The sequence below is a fragment of the Panthera tigris genome, chromosome B1 (genome assembly GCF_018350195.1).
Source record: "Panthera tigris isolate Pti1 chromosome B1, P.tigris_Pti1_mat1.1, whole genome shotgun sequence".
Lineage (NCBI taxonomy): Eukaryota > Metazoa > Chordata > Mammalia > Carnivora > Felidae > Panthera > Panthera tigris.
The window spans coordinates 95459102-95484418 of record NC_056663.1 but is presented as its reverse complement, the minus strand read 5'-3'; the positions used below and the strand labels follow the sequence as shown (position 1 = coordinate 95484418).

Sequence of the window (25317 nt, the reverse complement as noted above, 5' to 3'; positions counted from 1 at the left end):
TGTACCTCATATGCTGGCACGTCCCAGTGTCAAGACCAGGATGGCACATGGGTTTCATCTCACATGCCACCTCTGATTGCCAAGGGCTTCCTGAAGTGTCGTGATGAGCAGGACCACTGAGGTCAAGTCTGGGCTCTGTGTGAGAGACTGCAAGGATTAATTAGAACTTGTGCTGTGGGACCTGGGTGGGAGAGAGGTGTTTGGTGGCTGTCTGGCACACAGTAGATATTTACAGAGTATTCGATGGTAGATTTGAAAGCCCTGAGGGACAAAGACTGTTTTTGTGTTGTATCAGTTAGTCGCTGAACCTAGCACAGGGCCTGGCACATACCAGTTGTTTGTTTTGCTGCCATGCTGCTCACCAGCCTGTGGCATGGGAGCAGTAGTGCAGACTGAGCTGGGAAAGTTGTTTGACAGAGTATATCACCATCTCCAAAGGTCCCTGCTTTTAGGTTTCAGTAGCCAGGGTATTAGCAAGCCAGGAGGCTCTTTTACACAGTCTGTTCGTAAGTGTTCAGAGCTCCCTTGGACAGAATACCATTCAGTTCCAGCTTCAAAGATTATAAAGTTGTGGTTTGTAGTAGCTGTGTAAAGACCAGTGTAATGCACTTGACTGGCTAGGTGTCCTGTCTTAAGGCAGAGGGGTATAGCCAGAGACCCTGGCGGCTTTGGAGGTGGTTTAAGTAATGAGCCTGGCCTAACTCATCAGATTGAATGGTAGTGTGGAATACTTCTGGCAAGGCAGATTATGTATGTGGTTGTAACATAAATTGAACATATGCTTAAAGATGTTTGTTTTATTTTTATTGTTCTTTGTAATGGTAAGAAATAATTATGGAGCATAGGATTGTATTTTCAAAGCCACTGGTAGTTTCAAAACTGGTAGGAGGAATTGAGATATGAGTGCCCTGGCCATGCAGGCAAGTAACTTATCAGTAATTAGGGTATGAGGTGATAGCTGGGTGCTGGGTGACTTTTTTGAATGTGCTTAGAGCTTATCACAGTGTCAGCTCTAATGTGTTCTTCAGATTTTTAAAAACTTAAAGTGTTAATTTGATGGTTTTATATTTATCAAGAGTGCATAAAAGTTACTGGCTCTAATAACATTTCTGTTTTTTCTTGCCACTTACATGTTCTTTTAGAGTATTTTTAGTCTAACCTGTTTTTTCTTTCTGCATGAGTATTTTCATTGTAGGAAGTTTGGAATATCTCCACAAGTGAGATAAGACTTATTTTCTTCCACCACTCCTATAACCATGATAACCACTTGAAATTTATTTTTGGTCATTCTTGCATAAGAATGCATTTTATTTGATTCACAACGAGCTGTTTCCTTTGCTTCAGACATTCCTTGTGTTTCTGTCTTTCATGTGTCTGATTAACTATGCATCTCAACTTTGTAAATTCAGAGAGTGAGGAGGGATAAACCAGTTAAAAACATTTGTGTGCTCACAGTGAAATCTGTTCTCAGAGCAACATTTTAAGTAGCAAGAAAGAATGTTTTTCAGAAAATACCCGAACTCTTATATGGTCATGGTTTTGAAGTCCCTTCCATGTTACTTGTGGTTTATAATGTTGTAATGAAATGATAATCTAACAATATACGTATTTAATATCCTTAAACCCTTTTGGGATTTATCTTTTGCTTTTCTTCTTACAACACTACATTTTCAGCACCTGTCCATAGGTAACAAACTGTTGCATGGAAGGTTGTGTCTGCCTTTTAATTTGAAGATCCTTCCTTGAACAGTCTGAGACGCCTTCTTCAGTACAAAATGGGACACTCAGGATGAATTTAGTTATAAGACGATGTATTATAAATATAAATATATTAATACTGTCTTACTGTAATGTTTATTAATATAGATGTATTAAAATGTTTTTGTGGCATTTTTCCTTCAGGAATGCCTGAGTTAGATGAATACACCATGGAGAGGGTCCTGGAGGAATTTGAACAGCGATGCTATGACAATATGAATCATGCCATAGAGACCGAAGAAGGCCTGGGGATTGAATATGATGAAGATGTTGTCTGTGATGTCTGCCAGTCACCTGATGGTGAGGATGGCAATGAGATGGTGTTCTGTGACAAATGCAACATCTGTGTGCACCAGGTATGTGGGCAGCGAGGCCCAGAAAGGAGCCACCTGGGATGTGAGCTCATCTGCCACCAGGGAGGCCAGAGGTCTTACACCACATAGGGTCTGTTTTCCTGCTGTCCTTAGTGAGTTAAAGAAGTGTGCCCTATGGACGATATCTCTTTTTTCTAATTGGTTCTTACAATGTTTGAAGTATTTCCTGTTACTTTTTTTTTTTTTTTTTTTTAACAACTGGAAGAATAGGATCCTTTATGGAAATCCTCCTTCCCTCACTTGTTTTTATTTCTATCCATAGAAGTGAGGTTTACTTAAAAAGAATATATGAGCCCCCTCTGCCTTGGCTTTCACACCTGAGTTTAGATATTAACACTGTGGGGGGTGGAGAGCAATTCCTAAAAGGTGGTTAGTTTGCTATTATTAGTTTGTTAGGCTGCCATAACAAAATACTACAGGACTGGGTGGCTTAAAACAACAGACATTTATTTACGATTTTGCAATTCTGAAGGTGGGAAGTCTGAATTAAGGTATGTTGACAGGACCATGTTCCCTCAAACTTGTAGGGGAATCCTTCCTTGCCCCTGCCTGGCTTCTGGTGGTTTGCTAACACCTATTTTTTGGTTTACAGCTGCATAGTTCTGGTCTCTGCCTTTGTTGCCACATAGTGTCCTCCTTGTGTGTCTGTCTTCACACATAGCCATCTTCTAAGAACACCAGCCCTGATGGATTAGGGGCTCACCTCTCACCTCATCTTAACAGATGACATCTGTTAGGACCCTGTTTCCAAATAGGTCACATTCTGAGGGACTGGGTTTAGGACTTCCACATATCTGTTTGGGACACAGTTCAACCTATACCACTTGGTAACGTGTGGTAGTATGTAAACTGTGATATTGAAGAAGAACAAAGAGGTCCCTTTTCTTAAACGTTTTTTCCTGTCCTTCCTGATGCCAGTTGGCATCTGGTCATTGCTTGCCACCATCCACAGAAAGGTAAATCCTTTGGCTTCAGTAAGGATAGGCACTGGGTGATTTTAAAAGCTTGTGACAGCTGACGCTCTTCTGTCTTATTTATTACTTAATGCAATAATGAACTAATTTAGATTTCTGTGGGGACACATGTTCATATATACTCTTAGGATTTAAAGGGTTGTCTGTCATCTATTGATGTTGAGATTTAAAACAAATCTAAAAGAGAGACTCGTGTACAATAGGTCCTTGGGTGACCTCTCAGAAAGAAGAATCCAATTTGTTCTGTGAAATTCTTCTTCATCATTTTCTTTATAATAGGTCTTCCTCATGGGCTTCCTCTCTGCCTGGAGATGTCACTACTGGTGGCCTCTTGTCAGCTCATCCTGACAGGGAGACGTGAGGCCACAGTCTCTGCTTTAGTTGTGTTGTTACAAGTCACCTTGTAGCTCTAGGTTTTCATATTATCTGGGAAATTTCCTTGAGATGGCAGAATTCTTGCAGTGGTTTTATTGTGTCAAGATGATTGTGACTACGGATGTTGCCTTTTTGTTGCTGGTGTTATTTACCTGGATGATGTTTCAGTATTTTTCATACCATTTTACTTATTTTTTTTTTTCCTGAGAATTTTGTTTGAAAATAAGGGTTCTGTTTGAAAACTAGTTGAACGCCCTGTTGTATAAATGAATTCACTGATGTCAGATGGGTTGTCCAGGATCCCAGTATGGTTTAGTGATAGAGTTGGGACTGGGACTCAAGACTCCAGACTCCCCCACACCTGCGCCCAGTCCTCTGTTCCTTACGTCACGTCTCTTTTCCTTAACATCTACTTTACCTTCCTTTTGACGTTTTCTTCCAGACTTCTTTTTAAGGCATACTGTACATAATCTTTTAATTTAGCTTCGATTTGATTTTCCAGAAAAAAAAAAAAAATCTCATTTCAAATGTGACTTTCTCTAGAATGCCTGATACAGACTTTTTTTCTCTTTTTTCTTTTTTTTTTAGTATTTGAAACCTTAATAGTATCTTTTAGTTCTATTAAAAATTTTTTTTCCAGTAAGTCTGTGTTGACAGTGGCTTACTCATGGCACCGACTTAGTGCTCCTAAGCTCCAATCTTGGTGTTACTTAACTTTGCTCCTCATGCTTGTGGTTTCCTTTCTGCGTCCTGGATATTCACATTGCATAGTGGCTGTGTTTTTCCTGTCTGGAGGATCGGAGCTATGTTACCGTGACTCTTGGCTTTCTGACTTCTGGGTCATTTGAGGATAAAGTTCTGAACAATCTGGTATATTTAAAGGTTCTGAATGTGCTCCTGGTACCATCCTGGTTTTGTGTCTTCACTTATTTAGCATTTACCTTTTCTTTTGAACCATCTTAATGACTTTAGTTGTAAAATCCTTGATTTCAGCAGTTCAGGCTATCTTGTTCAATTTTGTCATTTTGTGCAATGCAGGCTTTATTTTAAATATCAGCTAGAGGTACCTGGGTGGCTCATTTGGTTAAGTGTCTGACTCTTGATCTCAGCTCAGGTCATGAACTCTTGGTTTGTGGGATCGAGCCTTGTATCAGGCTCCATGTTGGCAGCGTGGAGACTGCTTAGGATTCTCACTCTTTGCCTCTCCCCCACTCGTGCTCTCCCTTTCTCTCCCTCAAATAAATAAAACTAAAAAAAAAAAAAAAATAGATATCAGGTAAAGAGACCAAATTATCTCTGTCTTCAGTGTCTCATTTTTCTGTGCCTGTTGTGTTCACTTGGGAGAGTGATAGAGTCTAGTGAGTAGAGTTTGCTGAGCTGTGAGAATGTGGATGTTCCTTAGTTCATTTTTATTTCTTTTTTTTTTTTTTTTTTTTTTTAAGTTTATTTATTTGAGAGAGAGCATGGAAGTGGGGAAGGGCAGAGAGAGAGAGACAGGGAATCCCAAGCAGGCTTTGCACTGTCAGTGCAGAGCCACATACAGGGCTTAATCTCAGGAACCATGAGATCATGACCTGAGCCGAAACCAACAAGAGTTGGTTGCCACATTATCTCTTTTCCTTAACATCTACTTCATCTTCCTTTTGACATGTTCTTCCAGACTTCTCTTTAAGGCATACCGTACTTAATCTTTTAATTTAGCTTAGACTTGATTTTGCAGTAAAAATAAAATAAAAATCTCTTCAAATGGGACTTTCTCTAGAATGCCTGATACAGACTTTTTTTTTTTTTTTTAAGTATTTGAAACCTTAATAGTATCTTTTAGTTCTATTAAAAATTGTTTTTCCAGTAGTCTGTATTGACAGTGGCCACCCAGGCCCCCCCCACTCCATTCTTATTTCAGAGGCTATCTCATTGAACAGCTTTCAGAGACTCAACTGCTTTGTGCATTTTCCCCTCACTTTGTATCCCACCCACATCAGCAAATCAGAGGAGGAATAGCTTCCTATCAGTTAGCCTTGTGAAGTGTTTCAAGAATTTGCTGTCCATTATTTAAAAATTTGGTGTGTGTAGATAGGTGCCTCTAGCCACACAGCAAAGCAGAATTTCTAGAAACTTTTTTGTCCTCCAGGTGTTTTCAGGACTGTCCCCTGGTAAATGAGTATGTGTTGTCCCAGATACCTCCTGGCTGCTGCTGTCAGGCTGCCTGGCATTTTTGCTGAAGGGAGAGGGTCTCCAGCTAGGTGGACCTGGGAGTACCTCTGTTAAAATCATCCTAGGTGTTTTTAAATTAATAGGTATATGGGGAAAAGTAAATCTACCTTCTTTCTCTGTTTTCCTTGGGGAATGGCTTCACAGGCCTGTTATGGAATCCTCAAGGTCCCAGAGGGTAGTTGGCTATGCCGGACATGTGCCCTAGGGGTTCAGCCAAAGTGTTTGCTGTGTCCCAAGAAAGGCGGAGCTATGAAGCCTACCCGCAGTGGCACCAAATGGGTCCATGTCAGCTGTGCTCTGTGGATCCCTGAGGTAGGTGTGGTTCTTACTAGTAGCTTAGCTCAGGAGGTACTGGTTTTTAGCTGGGCACGGGAGTGGGGAACTGTTCATAAATAAGGGGTATTGTAGCTAATGAGTAAAAAGACAGCTTTTAATTGCTGTCTCCCCCCTGCCCCCCAGGCTGAATCTCAAGTGTAATGTCATCTTGTCATGGTATATATTGTGGGAATGTTAACTGGAAGCAGCAGTGAGTTGGACTCTCAGTTGGTGGTGTTCAGACTTCACTTCAGAACCGTGTCATGGCCAACCCACTGCTGATACATGCTCCCGGGAGTGGACCTGCAGTGTGGCCTAACTTTGGCCTGGGTGCCACTGTGTCCTTCCCCAGGGATCAGCACTACCTCTTTCGTTTGGCCTGGGGAGCCATGTAGCATGGTTAAAGAGCCACTGCTGTAGGTCACATTTCTGTGATTTTTATTAAAATTCTTACTTAGCCTCAACCTTTTTAATTTCAGGTCTGGTCTAATTTATTTCAAGTCCCAGACCTTGACTAATTTAATTTGCATGGCTCACTATGAGAATATCATTTGTGATTCAGATTTCAGCATTTCTTTTGGTGTGTGATTTTGGGTGCATTTTTCCTCCTGAGGAAAATTATCTGGGGATGATTTGGATTGTAGTTTCATGACTTGGGTTTTGGTACAACTGGATCTCACGGTTTGGTATTAACAGCTATGCAGTTCAGTGATCCAGGCTGAATGCAGAGAGGATACCTTATTTATCTTGGTAATTTTCCATTTTGAATGTAATAATCTTTTCTGACTGAAGAGAATAGTATTCTTCAGTGAGAGAGGTACTAAAATTAGTTTATATTTACTTTACTCCATTGTTCACAAACTATTTAAATTAAGATTTTCAGTCTTTACCACTTCATTGTGGGCCAGAGGTATATTAGATAGTTCTGTCCTGATACATAACTGTCTTTGCTGTCAGACACTCAGGTGAGAAGTGAATATTATTGGTTATCTGAGTGTTTTTATAAATAGGGACATGTATGTCAACTGAACTCCCCTTCCTCCCTCTCCCCCTACCCCCATGCATGGAGGGCATGGGGCACGGGCCATGTGCTCTGGGCTCTCCACTCTCTACTGCTACTGGACCAGAGCTGGCCCCTGACCTGTCCAGATGCTTTAAAGTAGGGGTTTTCCTGTCATAGGAGAGTGCCTGCATGCCTGCCCCTTGTCGCTATCAGGTAGGAGGTCTGCATGTAAGCAAGATCTTTAAGTTTCTATTGTCCATGCTCAGTCCTTGTTGGTCTGATGGCCTTTGCTACCCTGTCTTGCTATTCCTTGGGCCTGTAGGTGAGCATTGGCAGCCCCGAGAAGATGGAACCCATCACGAAGGTGTCTCACATCCCCAGCAGTCGGTGGGCGCTGGTGTGTAGCCTCTGCAATGAGAAGTTTGGGGCCTCCATACAGGTAATCCTCTCAGTTATGATGGCTGTGTTCTGGAGCTGGACGAGGGAGGGCTGTGTGAACTCTTAGAGGATTTGGTCATGGAACTAGAATCCAGAAAGCAGGGCAAGGTTCTCCCAGCCCTTCTGAGTCTGCTGAGGAGTGATTCCAGCGGGGTATAAACACCTTTAGCTGGCGAATTGTGTCCAGCGTAACCAGAACCTTAGCTGTAACAATCACAGAGCAAGTCAGAAGTCCACCTGAGCTGTACGGCAAATCAGTTCATTTCTGGTTTCTACCTTTCTGCCCCAAACCTGGCATTGCAGCTCTTTACACAGGCAGATACCTTCAGGGAAGAACCATTCTTGACCCTGGAGGGTTGGCCACCTTCCCACCTGCACTTAATGCGGCTGGTGGCAGACCAGCTCTGTGAATTTTGGTGCACACATGGGGTGCCTGAGACCTTAGATGTGCACTATTCCAAATCAGCTTGCTGTGCTAATAACTTTAGCGTTTGGTAGAGAAGATTCTTTGGAGCACCAACTGGGTAGTGGGACACCCATGAGGTGCTGCACCAGGTGTTTGCAGAAGTGTTATCTGAGTACAGGTTGGACATCTAATTCTTCCTGGCACCTAGGATGTGTGGGATGGAGTGTGTGTGTCTGGGGGGAAGAAGCAATAATGTTAAAAATTTTGCTTGCATATTCCATGTCCACACACAGACAAATGTAGAAAATCTTTAGGTAGGATTATGGAGAGAATGTAAATGGTGTGCTACTTTTTCATGTTTTCTAAAATTCTGCTTGAGAAATTGACTTCTGGGGCTCATGTTATTATTGGCTTTTAGAGTCATGACTTAAGATGACCAAGATGCTGTTTCTGCCAAGGTCTTCAAATGCTGTATGTGGCTTTGGCTCTCAAGGTCAAGTCCAGCTCTTCCTCTGGGAAGAAAGTCCAGCTCAGGGCCACCGGTCTCAGTGACACATTCTAGGAGTAGTGGCTTCTCTTTTGATGTAGAAAACACAACAGATGAGCACAGATACAAACTGCTAGTCTTAGGTTTTGAAGAAATGACCTCATGGGGCAAAATCATTTTGTATTTTGGCTGGTAAATCTTGTTTCAGTAAAGTTATCTACTGACTGGAGGTTTTAAAACTTTTTCATTTTGTAAGCCTAGTATTTCTACTTTTCTTCATTATCACCTCCACTGGAGTTCGAGAATCCAGAATGTAACGAATATTCAGAGGGTGGGGCATGAGATAGCTGGTGGGATTTGGCTGCAGACCTTGAAAATAGTGCAGGGTTTTGCATGTGAATAGAATCTGTTTAAAACATGACAAAGACCCTCTGGCCTTTTGGGAGAAAATGGAAGAAAAAATTTTTAAAAAGCCTCAGAATGAAAAATAAGCATTAGAACCCTGTGAGTGTGTTTCTGTATAGACATACCCACGTGAACACTTGCAGGACACAAGCAGAGGCAGACCGAGGGAAATGGAAGTTGTTTCCTTCCATGTTACCTGATGTGCTTCCGAGGATAAAATTTATGCCCTTTCCTGAGCACACCTATCCAGGTCCTGAACTGATGTTTGTGAGAGGTGGGTAAATGAGACCTTTGTTTCCCTTTTGAAGAGGGAACGATAAAATTACTCTTTTTTTTTTTGTTGCCACTGACCTCTTTTTCCCAGAACATTAGCTTGAAAAAGAGGCCAACTAAGGTTGATGATTTTTCATATCTTCACAGAATAGAATGATTTTTATTAAAGAATTCCTCTCTGAAATGTCTGCAGCTGTGGAGGCTCTGGTTTATGTTTCTGTAACATCTGTTTGCTGAGTCAACCTGAATAGGAAAACCCAGAGGAAGGCCATTTGGCGCCTTTACAAAGTCCTGTGTAAATATTCCGCTGCAGCTCATTCCTCTTTAAGGTCCGAGTGCTGGGTTAGGGGTAGGTTAAGCCAGACCCAGATAGCGTCTCAGTCATCTGTTCCCACTTTGACTTCCCGCTTGGCTGCGCGCTAGAAGGGAGGAGCACTTTGTATGTTGATGATAGTGGCCAGGTGTGTATGTGTGTGTTCTGCCACTAAAGCTGATTTCACACATTTCTTGGAATTGAGGTTATTTATAGGTAAAATTAACAGATTTATGTTAGTTCATATGCTATAAGTGTTTGTAATGGGAATGGTGAAGGGAGCTGGATTTTCTGTACTTGTGGGTATAAGAGACTTTATAAAAATGGAAGAAATCATGGCTGGCAATGAGTCACCTCTTAAATACCGAAATGATGAGGGGAAAAAAAACCCCAACTCAAGCCTCTGCCATTTGTGGTTCTGGGATTCGGGGTCTGTTGAATGAGTTTAATTAAGCTTTTCAAGCTGGCCTTGGGCCACTGGGTTCTGCTCCTCTCTGCAGCCCTGGTGTGCCCGGGGATCACTTGGCCTCAGACAATACAGTGTTGCTTTTGAGGGACTGGCTTTAGTCACCACAAGGAACCTCCTTCCAGGGATTCGCCCAGCAAGATCAGATGGGGAGAAGTTAATGACTTTCCTCCTGCTGGGCTTCTGGCTTGCCATCTGAATCAAGGCACTAAATTATAGCCCTGAGCAGGCAGTGAGAGGGAAGGTGTTCAGTGAGGAGGAAGGCGTGGCTGGGTGGTGCCTGGTCTCTAGGTCGACCTCCCTGTGACCCACAGGAAGCAGGTCCTTCATGGTTCTGCTGCTCAGCAGTCAGGCACACGTGACGCTGGGAGTAGCCGGTACTACCAGTCCCTGCGCACACTGATCTCCGTGCAGGGCCTGCGCTGGTCCCTGGAGCCTTCTGCATATGCTGGAGCTTCTTCACGGGTGAGGAGACCTTTTCTCATCTGCCTTCCTGTGCTGGATTCTCTTCTCTCCTTTTCTTTCCTACTAGTCCAGGAGTTGTTTCATTCATTCTCCTCAGACGTGAGCAGCCCTTGGCTGCTTGGAGGAACTGTAGCATTTATTTTTCCGCTTGTGTTGGGCTCTTCTTGGCTGGGGGGTGAGAATGAGGATTCATGTTCCTTTAAAAACTCTGACTAGCAGTCATTCTTCCTGAAGAGATTCTTTTTCAACCTTTTAATATAAGCACGCTTTTAAAAGAGTTCAAATCTAGGAACACCAATTAATGCTTCAAAGTTTACTCTGCATGTTGAGCACATGTTCTTTTTAAATATAATCTGAGTGCCAGACCACCTTTGTTTGTGTGTGGCCTTTGTATAATTGTGTCTGCTTTTAGAGGCGTTTTGGATGCAGTTACCTTTCTGGGAGTTGGGTTGGTTCACCAAACCTTTCAGCCAAAGGGTTGGTTCACCACACCTTTCACCTAAAGAGTTCCCTTAAATCCCAAGCCTTACCTTACTTAAAATATGACTCGGTGTACCAGGGTTGATCCAGGTAGAATGTCCTGCCCCGGCACGTGTTCGAGGTGCTGCTCTTCCTGTGTGTGTGTGTGTGTGTGCGCGCGCGTGTGTGCGCACGCATGGGGGGTGCTTGGCTTGGAGGGGCTTCAGCCCTGTCACTCCATAACGGTCTCTTCTCTCCTTCTCTGTGTTCCTACCAGTGCTCTGTGAAGAACTGCCGCACAGCCTTTCACGTGACCTGTGCTTTCGACCGGGGCCTGGAGATGAAGACCATCTTGGCGGAGAACGATGAAGTCAAGTTCAAGTCCTACTGCCCAAAGCACAGCTCACATAGAAAACCCGAGGAGAGCCTCGGTGAGGGGGCCACTCAGGAGAATGGGGCCTCTGAGTGTTCCCCTCGGAATCCGCTGGAGCCTTTTGCCAGCCTTGAGCAGAATCAAGAAGAGGCCCACCGGGTGAGTGTCCGTAAGCAGAAGCTGCAGCAGCTGGAAGATGAGTTCTACACCTTCGTCAACCTGCTGGATGTTGCCAGGGCCCTGCGGCTGCCTGAGGAAGTAGTGGATTTCCTGTACCAGTACTGGAAGTTGAAGAGGAAGGTCAACTTCAACAAGCCCTTGATCACTCCAAAGAAAGACGAAGAGGACAATCTAGCGAAGCGGGAGCAGGATGTCTTGTTTAGGAGGCTGCAGCTGTTCACTCATCTGCGGCAGGACCTGGAGAGGGTAATGATTGACACTGACACCTTGTAGTGACTTAGAAAAGAAGATTGCAAAGAGGCGGCTGCTCGCCCAGAGCAAGGAATGGTAGCCAGTTCATTTACTCTCAGACCCTTGTACATACTGCAGCATGAGGTTGTGTTGGTTCAATATACTTATGGGCCGGTAAACTCATTGTACATATGTGTAAGACTGCCACAGAGTGGGGAGCCTCTCTGTGATTTATTTTTAAAACACTTTCCTATTAATCCTTATTGTTCTTCTGTAAGATCACATGGGGTGTGTCCCCTCCGCCTTTCATTCCAGTACTAGCGGGAACTGAGCCCCAGGGAAAATGACCAAAGGATTGGCTCAGAATTGTTTGCAAATGGAGTTAGAAAAGAAAACCAGGTGGATTTAATTCGTGGTGGGGGCGGACAGAAGTAGAGAGATGCCTTGTTCAACCTGGGGAAACACTGGGTGCTTGTGACGGGCTCATCAAGGAGAGCGAAGCACCGCCTCTCTGGCCCACCTTCATTTCTTGGCTGATTCACAGGGACATTCCGGTAATGTCACGGAGGAGAGCAGGCTGTGGGTGCTGATATGTGTGCATGATCTTATATACACGTGCATATCTGTTCCAGAGGGTACTCCTGGCAACGAGGTGCTAAGTCATCACTGAGGCAGTGTCTGTATGTTGTGCGTGTCTGCTTGTGTGTCCATGCCCATGTGTGTCTATGCGGTGTGTCTGTGCAGGTGTGGGGTGGGGTACCTGGTGCATAGGGGTATCTGATCTGTCTGAGGAGCCCCTTGTAATGCTCAGGACACTAGTTTATCACACCACTGGATTGCTGAACGTAGTGGCTGTTGGCTGCCTGGAGCCTCAGCTGATGGCACTTCCCTCAACTGTTTGCTGTTTTGTGCCTCCCCAGTTCTCCATTACCTTTGGAGTCCCAGTCTGGACCTCCCTTCCTGCTACTGGAATAATTAGGAATGGGCTCTCTTCCCTCCAGGGCCTCCTGCTCCCTGTAGGTAGTCTCTGAGACTTGCTAATTGGGGATACATCTTAGAGCATCTTCTGCGTCATCTCCCCTGACTGCCAGCTACTGTTGAATTCATTAGTGCAGAGGAGATGGGACTGAGGCTCTCTGGCCTGAAGCATCCTGCACTGAAAGGCACCCAAGTGGCCTGAAATGGTTAACGCATCTCCCCCAAGCACCTCACTTATTAGCAGGGTGTGATTCATCTGCCTGGGAGAGGATCTGACACGTAGATGATTTGAAATATGAGAGTGTAGGCAAGGAATAGGGGAAAAAAAGGAGCAGTATTAAGCCAAAGATGCAGATCTCACAGAGACCTGCATGGCCCTGTTCTAGACGGCAGAGGAGCGAAAGTATTAAGTGTTCATTAGAGATCCTTCTAGTACGAGACTTGAGTGCCCAAGGACTAGCTGTGTAACACCCCTTCCAGGACCAAGTCAGGATTCCAGATTCAGGCAGAGGCCGAGCAGGAGAGGCAGGCGTGAAGCAGGAGAGGCAGGCGTGAAGCAGGAGAGGCAGGCGTGAAGCGCCGGAGGGTTTGTGAGGCTTTTGTGCTGCCGTGCCCCCCCTGGTGGTGAGTGTAAAGAAGACCTCGCCTCGACCACATTGTGTTTGTGGCGTTTTTGTTAAGAGCTGAGAAAGGGATTCAGGAGGATAAACTGGAATCCTGGTGGGAAGCCATTATATTATTCCAGCCTGACAACTGCTGTACTTGGGGTGCATGAGCTATGGAGTCAGATAGTCCTCAGGAGGGAGGACGAGAAGTCTAAATGTTTGGACTGTGTTTGTCTCACAATCACCACAAAATAAAAGTGTAGAAAATGCTTGTGGTGTACTAACTCTTTTCTGTACTTAAGTTACTCAGATTAACATGCACTTATAATTAAATTCTAAACATTTTTTTTTTGAAGTCATCACTGTTGGTTTTAAGTAGAATGATACCAATGATGTATGAGAAACAGGGAATAAATCAGGATTTTTTTGTGTGTGTGTGGCATTACTTACATTTACTTTATTAAAAGCTTAAGAGATCTTAGGGAATTTAGTGTCAGTTTTAAATGGGCTTATTATAATGAAAAATATGTTTTCCAGGTTTTAAAAATTGAAATATTTGCTGTGCTCCTGAGAGCTGCACAGTTCTTTGTAATTATAGACAACAAGTATATGTCAGGCCAAAGGCTTATCAGGGCAGGGGTAACCAGAACAAATAACAAATTACGTTGTGTTTCAATTAAGTTGGATTTCTAATTCACACAGTTCACAGCAGGTATGCAGAATCCAAGAATACACGAGTTTGTGATCAAGGCTGTGGTCAATACCAAACTGACAAATAAGTAGACTTCATTAGAAATGTAAACCACTGATAACTGATAATGGTAATAGCTCTTTTTTTGCAAATACACACCTTGGGGCATTGCACACCTGGGTACAATTCTGGATCAGAAAGGTGGCAGGAGTGGATTTTAGGAGGGTTTGAGAACCAACATGTTTAAGAAGACACCATTGCTGATGTGTAGTCTGTGGCTATGTCAAGTTCCTGAGGCTGCCACTCACTCTGGTGGGGTTCCTTTCCCCTAGACATCTTTTAAAAGATGCAGTAAACATCTGTAAATGAGTACGTGCTCAGATAAAGACGTACTGCCTGTGCACTTGTGGCTGGGTCATCGGAAAGGGCCAGCCCCTGGGAGGCTATCCTACTCAACACAGTGGAATGATCACCTTTGAAAATCGGGTAGAGGTTCTAGTTATCCCTGGATGAAAGGCATGTTAAGCTTTAGTGTTGCAAGGAGTGTTTTGGCATTGAAGAAAACCCCTTGAAACCATTCTTGGATTCCCGAGGGTAGTGGTTCTCCGAGTGTGGGCCCCAGCCAGCAGCAACCTTCCCTGGACACCTCACAGAAGTGCCAAGTTTTGGATCCCACCTCTGACTCCAGAAATGGGGTAGGGGCCAGCATTCTGTGTTTTAGGGTCCTCACATGTTTCTGTTTGAGAACCACCGCTTTTGGGGAAAGCCGGACTCTGGTTTAACATGGTGTGAGGGAGAGTGCACCCATGAACTGGCTTTTTTTTGGTCAGCAGGGGAAGACACTTAGTTGAGTAGTGCACAGGAAGGGCCACGTGCAGGGTATGTTTTGAGGATAGAGCCTCGGTCCAGCTCTACTACAGGGACTGCTGATGGAAGCTGTGTGAGGAGTGTTCTGTGCATAAGGGAGGGAAAAAAGTTCAGGGCGCTCACTGTTCTAAATGTGGTCAGCTAGGCCTGGGTTATTCATGGGCTGATTTGTTCCATTGGAAATCCACCCTGGCCTTAGTTTTTTGGGGTTATAGGAAGAGGTTTCTCATCAGAGATCATGGGGGAAAGAAGTAGAATTTGCCCACTTAGCCAGGGTGGAAGCCTTTCCTGGGGGTAGTGGTTGAAGCTACCAAAATTGAATTTAAATAATATGTGAAGTTTGGATACTCTTTTCATGCATAATTTTGAGTAAGGGAAATGGAAGTTATCTTGGCTGTACCTCTGACTTGAAAAGAAGAGGATTCTTATCTGCTCCTAGGATGTCAGAATTTGTTTCCATTTCCTATTTCCAGAAGTTGGATGCTTTGTCTTGATGTAAAAACTGTTCTCCAAAAGTTCTGAATCTGTGCTACAGATCTAAGTCTTGCCCCTTCTTCTTTTTGAGCTTCCACTCTTAATATCCACCTTGGGTGAAACAGTATTTATCAAAGACAATAGCCTATTAGCCACTTGTATCCCCAAACTGGTCATGATTTTTATAAGACACCTACTTCCTGGCCTGGGGTTCTGAGGCTGTCAGAACGGGCTTTAGCTAAGGTAAATTACACCAAAATAATATTTACTCTGAGACAGGGAGAGTGATTTTCTTTTCAGTTCTTTAATTCTAAGAACACACACATACACACACGTCTGTCTACACATCAAGAAGAGAGATATTAGGAACATCCTAAATAGTCCGTGAATTGGTTAGGGTCAGCAGAAGCCTTACTTGGTGACCTGGTGTTAGGCCAGTAAGTTGCACCATGATGCAGTGTGAAAGCCAGCCAACCTGTTCCTCTTTATGCCTTCTGTCCTCTTGCAAACAAGACTGCCTTGATTGAGTACAACTCAGGACAGAACAGCTGGAATTGTTAGGGTCTAAAAGGACTGGAAACCCTAGGGGAGGTCTGTGCACAGAAGCCAGAGTGCAGTCGTGTGTGTGGCTTGTTGCCATTCTAACAGAAGAAAAGGTTGGTGACTCAAACTTGCCCATTTCAAGGAAGGTTGTCAGGGAAGGGATTGCCCAAGCCTCTGGAAGACGTGAGTTTTTAGGGGAGTGTAGTCCTGCCTTGGACAGAAGACGTGATGGGGATGCAGCGTCCCTTCATTCCTGCCACTGAGCTATTTAGGGCATCTTGTCTTCATCTTCCTGAAAAAGTTTAATTGTATCCCTGCTGTGTTAAATTTGACATTTGTGTTTTCAGGTGCAATAATCCAGTCAGGTTTCCCAGTAGGTTTGAGGACTGAAGGATTTAAGGGGGTTTACTATTTTGTTTTCGTATCACCTGATCACAGGTGGCTTTAAAAATGGGGAACAGATTTGGGTGTCGGCTAGTTCATATTTGTTAGCATATGCACGTGATCCCAGTGCCTGCCATGGGATACAAAGTGGAGCTCTTAGCACTTGGGTCCTTTCAGTTACTTACAGGTGATTCTGGACAAGGGCAGTGTCAGTTCTTCAAGTGGTGACACGAGCTGGCCTTGAGATGTTGATGGCATGTCAATGGCAAAGTGAGGACATTACCTAGCTTCACACTCTAGGAACACATTAGCTACCTGTGAACTCACCTTTCAACTATCCAGTTGACAAGTTTACTTGGCTTCCTGGTGACCGTTTGGTCTTCTAGTGGGCTCTGTGCAGGGTTTTTTTTTTGAGGGGGGAGGGAGTTTCCTCCTGTGATGGCCCTTGACTCTGTGCTTACCTAATTCCATCTTCAGAAAATGCTTGACAAAGTGGCTTCTGAACTGGTCTAAAGCCTTAGATAATAGAATTGGTGGAAAGAGGATACTGAGGGGTGGTAAGCAGAGCTCCTTGGCAAGAGGTAGCAAGTCTGGACCGGGACCCCGGCAGTCTTCCCCTGAGGATGAGCCTCAGGCTGGGGGTGGTGGGGGCGGGCAGGGCTTTTGAGTTCCTAGGCTTTTTTGTGCTGCCCCCTACATTGAGGGGTATATGTGGAATCCTAGTTAGCAGCCCCAAAGGAGATTAGAGATTGGATAAAGTGTTTGAAGTACATCTTGATTTCAGATGTCACACAAGACCCTAGCGGGACAAATTTCTCATGTTTAGGAAAAAAAAAAAACCAACACCAAAGTACCGTTATAATGTATTACTTACTTAGAATCTTTATTCTCTACGTTCTAGGTTCGGAACCTCACTTACATGGTGACCCGCAGGGAAAAGATTAAGCGATCTGTGTGCAAAGTCCAGGAACAGATATTCAATCTTTACACTAAGCTCTTGGAGCAAGAAAGAGTTTCAGGTATGCATTAAGCTCTTGTAGGTCAAACAATAGTGCAGGGGTTTGTAAACCTTAACGTTCTGTTAAGGTAAAAAAATGTTTAATTTTCTTTTCTTTATGCTATAGGAGAATCTGAATAGCACAGACTTTGATATTCAAAGAAAATCTTTTGGCATTTGAAGCATCATGGTAATAGGGAAAAGGGCTATGAATTTGACCTCAATTAGAGGTCGAATCCTAAATTCTCTCCTTATAGGCCAAATACAAGTAAGCCTAAGTTTTCAGAGGCTCCCCCATTTCCTCCTGTGTAATATGAGGAAGGTATCTCGAGCTTCCTTCTGGGAGCTATTGTGACATGCAAGCAAAACAGCAACTTCTACGTTATATTGCAAAGCACTTGATAAATGTATAAAGTGTCATGGGGACACCTGTAAAGATTTATGGATTATCTAGCCTTCGGATCATATTCAAAGAAAATCTTTTGGCATTTGAAGCATCATGGTAATAGGGAAAAGGGCTATGAATTTGACCTCAATTAGAGGTCGAATCCTAAATTCTCTCCTTATAGGCCAAATACAAGTAAGCCTAAGTTTTCAGAGGCTCCCCCATTTCCTCCTGTGTAATATGAGGAAGGTATCTCGAGCTTCCTTCTGGGAGCTATTGTGACATGCAAGCAAAACAGCAACTTCTACGTTATATTGCAAAGCACTTGATAAATGTATAAAGTGTCATGGGGACACCTGTAAAGATTTATGGATTATCTAGCCTTCGGATCTACCTGTAACATATCATAAATAAGGTATCTTAAGATAGTGTTCTTAAGATACATATCCATGTTTAGATAACGTTCACAGTGTACTTTTTGGTGTAGGTGGAATTTTGAATATTTTTGAGATTCAGCATCAAGTGTTTACTTAATTTTTCTGGGCTAGGTCAAGTGAAAGGGGAACTTGCTCAATTCTGGAGAGCACTTCAGTGACTTGGAGGTGGAGTGCAAAGTTGGCCAAGTCGCTGAACCTGCCTGGGACTCTTGATCTGTAAAAGGGGCTTGGTTCAGAACCATGACCTCTAATGCGTCTTTGAGCGCTAACACTCTGTGAACGTGAGCCCTGCACAGCTGGCCTCGTAAGGGTTTCAGAGAAGGAGGTGTGTGGGGTGGGTCTGGCGGGTCTTCGGTGAGCTCTGTGGCCCTGCTCTGCCCTTGGGCCAGAGCATCAGTGTTCACAGTGCTCCCTTCATGTGGGAGCACTTCATGCAGGCACAGACGCTGGCTTTTCCTGTTTCTGTGGCTTTTAGTCTCTGTAGATGACTGACATGTAGAAACAACAAAGACATTGTTCTATCCTATTATATGGAAATCCGAATTCTGGTTTACCTAAAAGTAACCAGATGTATGGAACTAGAGGTAAATTGGGTCAGCTGAACAAAGAGAAAAAAAGCTTAGGGAGTTTTGAATGATATTCTTGAGGTGTTACATAGTTAATACTAATGGCATTAACTTACTAATGTTAACCTGTTTTCTTCCTGAGAATAAATAGTTTTCAGATGTATCATTAACTAGAGTTTATAGTTGTGATTTAAAATGAGTTGAAGTAAGTTTTTCTAAGTAGGGTTCATAAGTGATTCAGATTCTTTCAAGTGAACTTCTTTTGTTCGTTATTCCTACTTGAATGCAAATAAATGGGACCTGTTTTATCCCTTGCCTTTGCGTCCTCACACAAACAGCCCACATGGAAGGCTGTCTGGTGCCGATCGGCCAGTGTCCAGCCAGCAGAGGCCAAGCTGTCAGAGCTGCCATTGCACAGGGCCGTTAGTGCGGGTTGTACCTGTGGAGTTTTGCCATTGGAGGGCTTTCTGTGACTCTTGTTGAGGTATTATGTAATGAGTGATTGCCTATAAAAATAAGCTGTAAAGCGCATTTTCATCTGATTTCACTTAAGGGTCATTTTTCATGGATACTGCAGGCAGCTTTTTGCATTTCATGGCTGAGGTTTTTACTTGGGTAGGTGATTGAGATTCTTACCCAGGTTAGGAAGTATTTTGTGTAACAGGGCTGTAATGAGAACCTACTGTTGTTCCAGAGAAGGTAAACAAACCCTCCCATCCCTCTGAGATATGAACCATACTGAGTCTGATGGGTTGAAAGCAACATTAATCTAACTGCAGGATGCCACAGGGAATGAAGGGGAAACCTTCAGGATGCCTGTTTTTTTTCTTTTCCAGTTTTTAGATTTTCAGTTGTGTTCTTACTCATGCCCCAAGTGGATCTCATGTCTTATAAGATAGATGGTTTCAGGTGGAGGACAGCCATGACTTCTAAGTGTCAGTCACGGTCTGCGGTTTAGACTCTGGTGTGTGAATCTGAGAATGAGCAGGGCCGTTCTGTTGGATGAGAGTGTCCTCAGTGGAGACCGTGCTCATGGGAGGTCATGAGTCAGAGACTTTTCAGAGACCTGGATCCCCAGTAGATGGAAATCAGAATTTAGAAAATGTCAGTCCCTCTTACCTTGGTTTTCCCACAGTAGGAGACTGAGGAAAAGAAATGTGGTGTGAAGGGTGGCCCTAACAGTTAATTCTTGAGAAAGCACACATCTCTAGCCCAGCAGATTGTAAAACCCCTTCCCCTGTGACTGTCCATAGCAGGTTCATGTTTAGAGTTGCCATCTCTGTTGTTTACATGCAGGGTCCTTGTCTGCTGAGCAGTGAGGCCGCATGTAGGCTCCTGTCTGGCAGAGCCTTGTTTTCCTGGTGGTTTATCCTTTATGGGAGACAAAACATGAAATCGGCTCTTTATAGATGTCCTGGAGGCTCCTGCAGAAATGTGGTCCATGAACTCCAGTGTGTTAACAAATTCACTCAGTGTTTTTCACACTAAGGGTTCTAAGTCGTAAGTTGGTTGTGAGATGAATTCAGTGGGTCACCACCAGCATTAAAAGCAAGTGACATAGAATAGAAAATGTCAGAGTGCCACATCACATGGTGAAGGCTAATATGATTTCATGAAATGTAAACTTTACTGGGTTGCACTGTGAAATTTAGTTACTGCGATTTACATCAGAAATGAAAAACACCATTTTAACCTATCCTCACATTGGATGACAATTCAGTTTAATTCCACAAATGGGCTTTGCATATAATAGTAAACCTTTTTAAAAGACATTTACTGTGTGTCAAGAATGATTTTAAACATTCCATTCTCATTTCATGTACTTACATGTATGTATCCTCACTATGGCCCTGTGAGGGTATATTTACTTTGGAGAAGGAAACTGTGGAGACCTGCTGCCTCCCCTTGTGGTGCTGTCTTGTAGGGAGGCAAGGCAGGTGACTAGCCAGGTGCAGGGGTAGGGGCAGTGCTTGACCACCAGATGGATTTGGCATGGATTCCTCTATGAAAGATCAGTTACTTTGAAGGAAAAAAATTTTTTTAATGTTTTATTTTCGAGAGAGAGAGAACACGAACGAGTGGGGGAGGGCAGAGAAAGAGGGAGACACAGAATCTGAAGCAGGCTCCGAGCTGTCAGCACAGAGCCCAATGCGGGGCTTCAACTCATGAACCGTGAGATCATGACCTGAGCCAAAGTCGATGCTCAACCAACTGAGCCCCCAGGTGCCCAGAAAATATTTTTCTTAGATGTTTCATTAAAAAGTTTGTGAGCTTCAGCTATTTTATAAAATAAGAGCATATTGAATGGAGTATGCAGATTCTCAAGGCAGGTAATATCTTTATATGAAAAACCAAAATTTTATAAATGGGGTGGTTGTATATTGTAGTGTTGGGTGGGAAGTTTGCATTAACAGGGCCATGCCACGGGTCTAGAATTTAATTGTTCTGGATCTGCCTCTGTAATTTTTCTTTCTCTGTGGTTATATGTTCATAGGTGTGCCTTCATCTTCCTGCTCCTCGTCCTCACTGGAAAACATGCTTTTGTTCAACAGTCCTTCTGTGGGCCCTGATGCTCCCAAGATAGAGGACTTGAAGTGGCATTCTGCGTTCTTCAGGAAGCAAATGGGTACTTCCTTGGTTCATTCGCTGAAAAAGCCCCATAAGCGAGATCCATTGCAGAACAGCACTGGGAGTGGAGGCAAAGCCCTGCTGAAGCAGCCAGACCTGTGTGGTAGAAGGGAGGGGATGGTGGTCCCAGAGAGCTTTTTGAGTTTTGAAAAGACCTTTGCAGAAGCGCGTCTCCTGTCAGCACAACAGAAAAATGGTGTGGTGGTGCCCGACCACGGGGACAGAAGAGACCATCGTTTCCATTGTGATCTCAGTAAGGGAGACTTAAAGGACAGACCTTGTAAACAGAGTCACAAGCCTCTCAGGTCCACAGACATGTCCCAGAGGCATCTGGACAGCACACGAGCTACCACCTCCCCTGGAGGGGGGCAGTCAGCACCCGGCACAAGGAAGGAGATAGTGCCCAAGTGCAACGGCTCCCTAATCAGAGTAAACTATAACCAGACTGCAGTCAAAGTGCCTACAACGCCTGCCAGCCCGGTGAAGAACTGGGGAGGATTCCGGATTCCAAAGAAGGGGGAACGGCAGCAGCAGGGAGAGGCCCATGAGGGGGCCTGCCACCAGCACTCAGACTACCCCTATCTGGGCCTAGGCAGAGTTCCAGCTAAGGAAAGGGCCAAAAACAAATTAAAATCTGACAATGAGAATGACGGGTATGTCCCTGATGTAGAGATGAGTGACTCAGAGAGTGAGGCATCAGAGAAGAAATGTATACACGCCAGCAGCACCATCAACAGGAGGACAGACATTATCAGGAGAAGCATCTTGGCCTCTTGATGAAACAGATGGTGTGGGAGCACCGCGGGCTTGTCACGGAGTTGCTAGACGGGAGCTCTGACGCAGGGGACACGCAGAAACCCATCACTCCTGAGCTACGCAAACACATTTACTTGCAAGTCAGATTGAATTTTTTTTTTCAGAGTCATTTATAAATCATTGTTGTGAGAAGTGTGTTATCTGCAACTTGTTGAGGAAACACAAGAGTAGATTGTAAGACACCACTAAGACTAGAGGTTGAATTAAACACTAAAATAAGAATGAATGAAATAAGTCTTTAAAGAGGGCAAGGCTCACAGAAGCCTCCTGAGTTCTTACTGCCCTCTGTATCCTTCCCAAAGCACAAACTCTTGGTTACCTGAATATGCGGAATCAGATGCAGTTCTTGAGAAACCCTCACGTACCATTTATTAGCCCATAAAACTTACTTTCTAGGACTGTGGTAGAACTTGAAATCCTGTTTATACTTTGGCCCACAAGGCTGTTTTTGTTGCATTCTAGTTCTAGGCAGCAGCTCTGAAGCTTCAGTAACTCTAGGGAATTCAAGTGTAAATTATAATTGCGGATGGGAAAGAGAGAATTTTAACAAAGGTTGTTACTTGCAAATCTGAAGGGACAGGGTAGAGCTGCTGCAGCTTGGAGAGCTGGGGTAAATGTAGCTAGGTCCTATTGCCTGAAGCACTTGAATGCATTGTGGAAATGGGACTGGTGGAGAGTGAAGCCGTTAGAAAGTTCTATCTGTGAGAAAGGGCAGCTGGTTCCATGTTTTCAGTACCTTTGACCTTCCTCTTCCCTAACCACTGCCTTCTGGGCCAGCTTGGGATTTCCCTGGCCTTTGGCGATACCTGGCCGTCTGGCTTCCAACAATACTAATGGCTATTCAAGTTTAAGTGATGAACTTCCAGACTCTGGTGACATAACTGCCCAGAGCCAACCACTAGTGTGTATGTTGGGGAATCTGGGCTTCCAACCTGAACGGATTCCTTAAGGAAAAGGAAAAGAAAAAAAAAAAAAAAAAAAAAAAAAAAGAAAAAAAAAGGAAAAAAAAAAAAAAACAAAATAAGTTATATTTTAAAAACAATAGAAAGGCAATAAGTTGCGATAACCTCTTACCATTGACCAAGGTTATACGGGAAAGAGATTGAAGTGTAATAGGTTTCCTGGAGTCAGAGTTCTAAGCTCCAATTCGTAACTTGGACTTTCTAATTGCAAATGGCAATAACTAGTAAGTTATCAGCAATAATGAATTTAGCATTAAATTTGAGTACAATGTTCTGTTTTTGCACTCACTGCAGTGCATATGTATTAAGACAGTGGATAGTGTTAAGGTCCTGTTAATTTTCTTTGGAATTCAATGTAGTTGTGAATCAAACTTAAGAGAAAGAAAGTTTAAATAGCAATGAGATTTAGAATTATGGGCACTTGGAACAAGCCCAACTTCCCCTAAATTATCCTTAGTTTGTTAATATCAGTATTCAGATTCCTGATTCATTTATACATCTGTTTCCATGTGGCAGGGACATTCTGATACTTAATGAGTGATGCTTTGAGTTCTGTAGTTACCTTTCAAGTCTTCCAGGTGATTGTCAACAGCAAAAAAGGCTTATTGAATTCCATCTTGCTATGCAAGTTTTATCGGATGATCAAATAGTAGATCTGATGCATCCCCATTGTATGTATGACATTTTCAAACCAAGTCTTAACTTTTCAGATACATTTTAGTAGCTAATTCAGGGGAGGGGAAAGAATGACCCAGGTTTTTAGATTGACTATTTTTGAGCCACAGGGCTCATTTTGAAAGACTGCTCTCCAGATAAGCTGTTGCTACAGATATTAGGAGTTTCCTAATGGATCCAAGCTGTACATTCACTAGTAATTTAAAAATCAGATTTTTTTGCATATGAGCAGAAACCTTTTTGCTGGATATGGAAGAAGGTGGACACTTTTCAGTTAACCTTTTGACCACAGCAACAGCTCTGGGTGAGAGTAGAATATATAGAGGGGTAATTTGTCAAGCCATAGAAAGAAAATCTAAATTTTAGTAAGTATATGACCTCTCACCATTTTAAGAGGTACCAGATTCATTTGCACTATTTAGGAATGCTAGTTTTGTGCAAAAATAATGCCTTACCTGTTTTTTCCCCACATTTAGGTTGAAAAGCTTTCAAAGTTCCAAGTTATGCTGAACCAAAAAAAAAACCAAAACAAAACAAAAAAATAAAGAAAAACCCACACAAAAACAAAACACAAAAAATAAAAAGCCCACACTTTTTATTCCTGCTTTGAAATGCAAATGGTATAGAGCACGGTTTCTCTGACAGTGTAATGATAGCTTTGTAAGTTAGTTCATGTCCTGCTGGGAACTCTGTATGAGGCGGCCATAGCAGCAGCCCACACACCCACCCACCCACTTGCACTCTATTAGTGTGGAACCATTTGCTCTTTTCTTTTCAGCTTTATCTTTCCTTGTGCATCCTGACCAAGAAATATCTTTGATTATGATCAATGTATTATGTCAAAATGTAGGCTAGTTAAACTTTTGTAAAGTTGCCTGGAATGTCATTTGTTAGGTTATAAACACAAAATCGAAATGAAGGGTTCTATGTGTTGTGTACAAATCTTAATTATTTTGAAATGGACGAACTTGTCATTACATTTGTAACCTTGTACAGAGGATTTTTCACTATGTGCCTAGCTTGGTGTCCATTCAGCTAAAATTGGAAAAAAAAAGGTGCATGAAGAGTTAAAAATCAGAAATTAAACAAAGTATATGTAGAGATGACTATTTTATATTACATGGCCCAATCCTGTATTTATTTCTACCCCCTTTTTGAAAGTATTTATAAAACTAGTTGAGGACAGCTGTATTTTTTTGTTGAACTATTTAGTAGAATTTGTGCCTTTTTGTCTGTATGTGAATAAATGCTGTACATTTTGCAATACATTCTTAAGTGTCTTTTGAAATCTGATTTTGCTAAATATTTAAAGGTGTGTATGAAACAGCAGTCCTGAATGGGTGGTGTACGTTTCCTGTCTCACAGTTTAGGAGTAAGAACCATAGCGGGCAACAAGATTATGGAAGAGCACAGGTCCACAGGGCTGCTGTTTGGCTCAACTCTGATGGTGAGACAATGAAAAATGATAATAGTTTGATTTTTGGCCTTTCTCACCTGGAGTTCTTTTCAGAATACAGTTTTTGATCTGAAAATAAACTGTTGGTGAAGCAACTTAGACTATAGGATCAGAGAGACCTGGGCTTACAGGCTGAACTGGAGCTAGACACGTGACCTCTGCCAAGTCACCTACCCTGCATAAGCCTCAATCTTCCCTTCTGTAAAAAAGGATAACATCCCACTACCTCTCCTGGGGTTATTGTGATATTTAAGGCAAGTGCATAAAAAGCATCTCATAAAGCATGCAGTAGGCATTTACTAAATGGTAGACTATAGTAAGAACAAGGCTTTGATTTCTCCAAC

At 43.2% G+C, this 25317-nt stretch overlaps 1 protein-coding gene across 12 annotated transcripts in view; it reads left to right on the top strand.

Moving 5' to 3' along the window:
- JADE1 (jade family PHD finger 1) overlaps positions 1-24785 on the top strand; it is a 319869-nt gene extending 295084 nt beyond the window's left edge. For all 12 annotated transcript variants that reach the window (XM_042983907.1, XM_042983908.1, XM_042983917.1 and 9 more), the window contains 6 exons: positions 1903-2114; positions 5840-6007; positions 7336-7452; positions 11003-11524; positions 16953-17070; positions 20931-24785. In XM_042983907.1, coding sequence (XP_042839841.1) covers positions 1903-2114; positions 5840-6007; positions 7336-7452; positions 11003-11524; positions 16953-17070; positions 20931-21841 — 2048 coding nt within the window. In that variant the 3' untranslated portion in view covers positions 21842-24785. The remainder of the gene's footprint in view (positions 1-1902; positions 2115-5839; positions 6008-7335; positions 7453-11002; positions 11525-16952; positions 17071-20930) is intronic.
- The last annotated feature ends 532 nt before the right edge of the window (positions 24786-25317 follow it).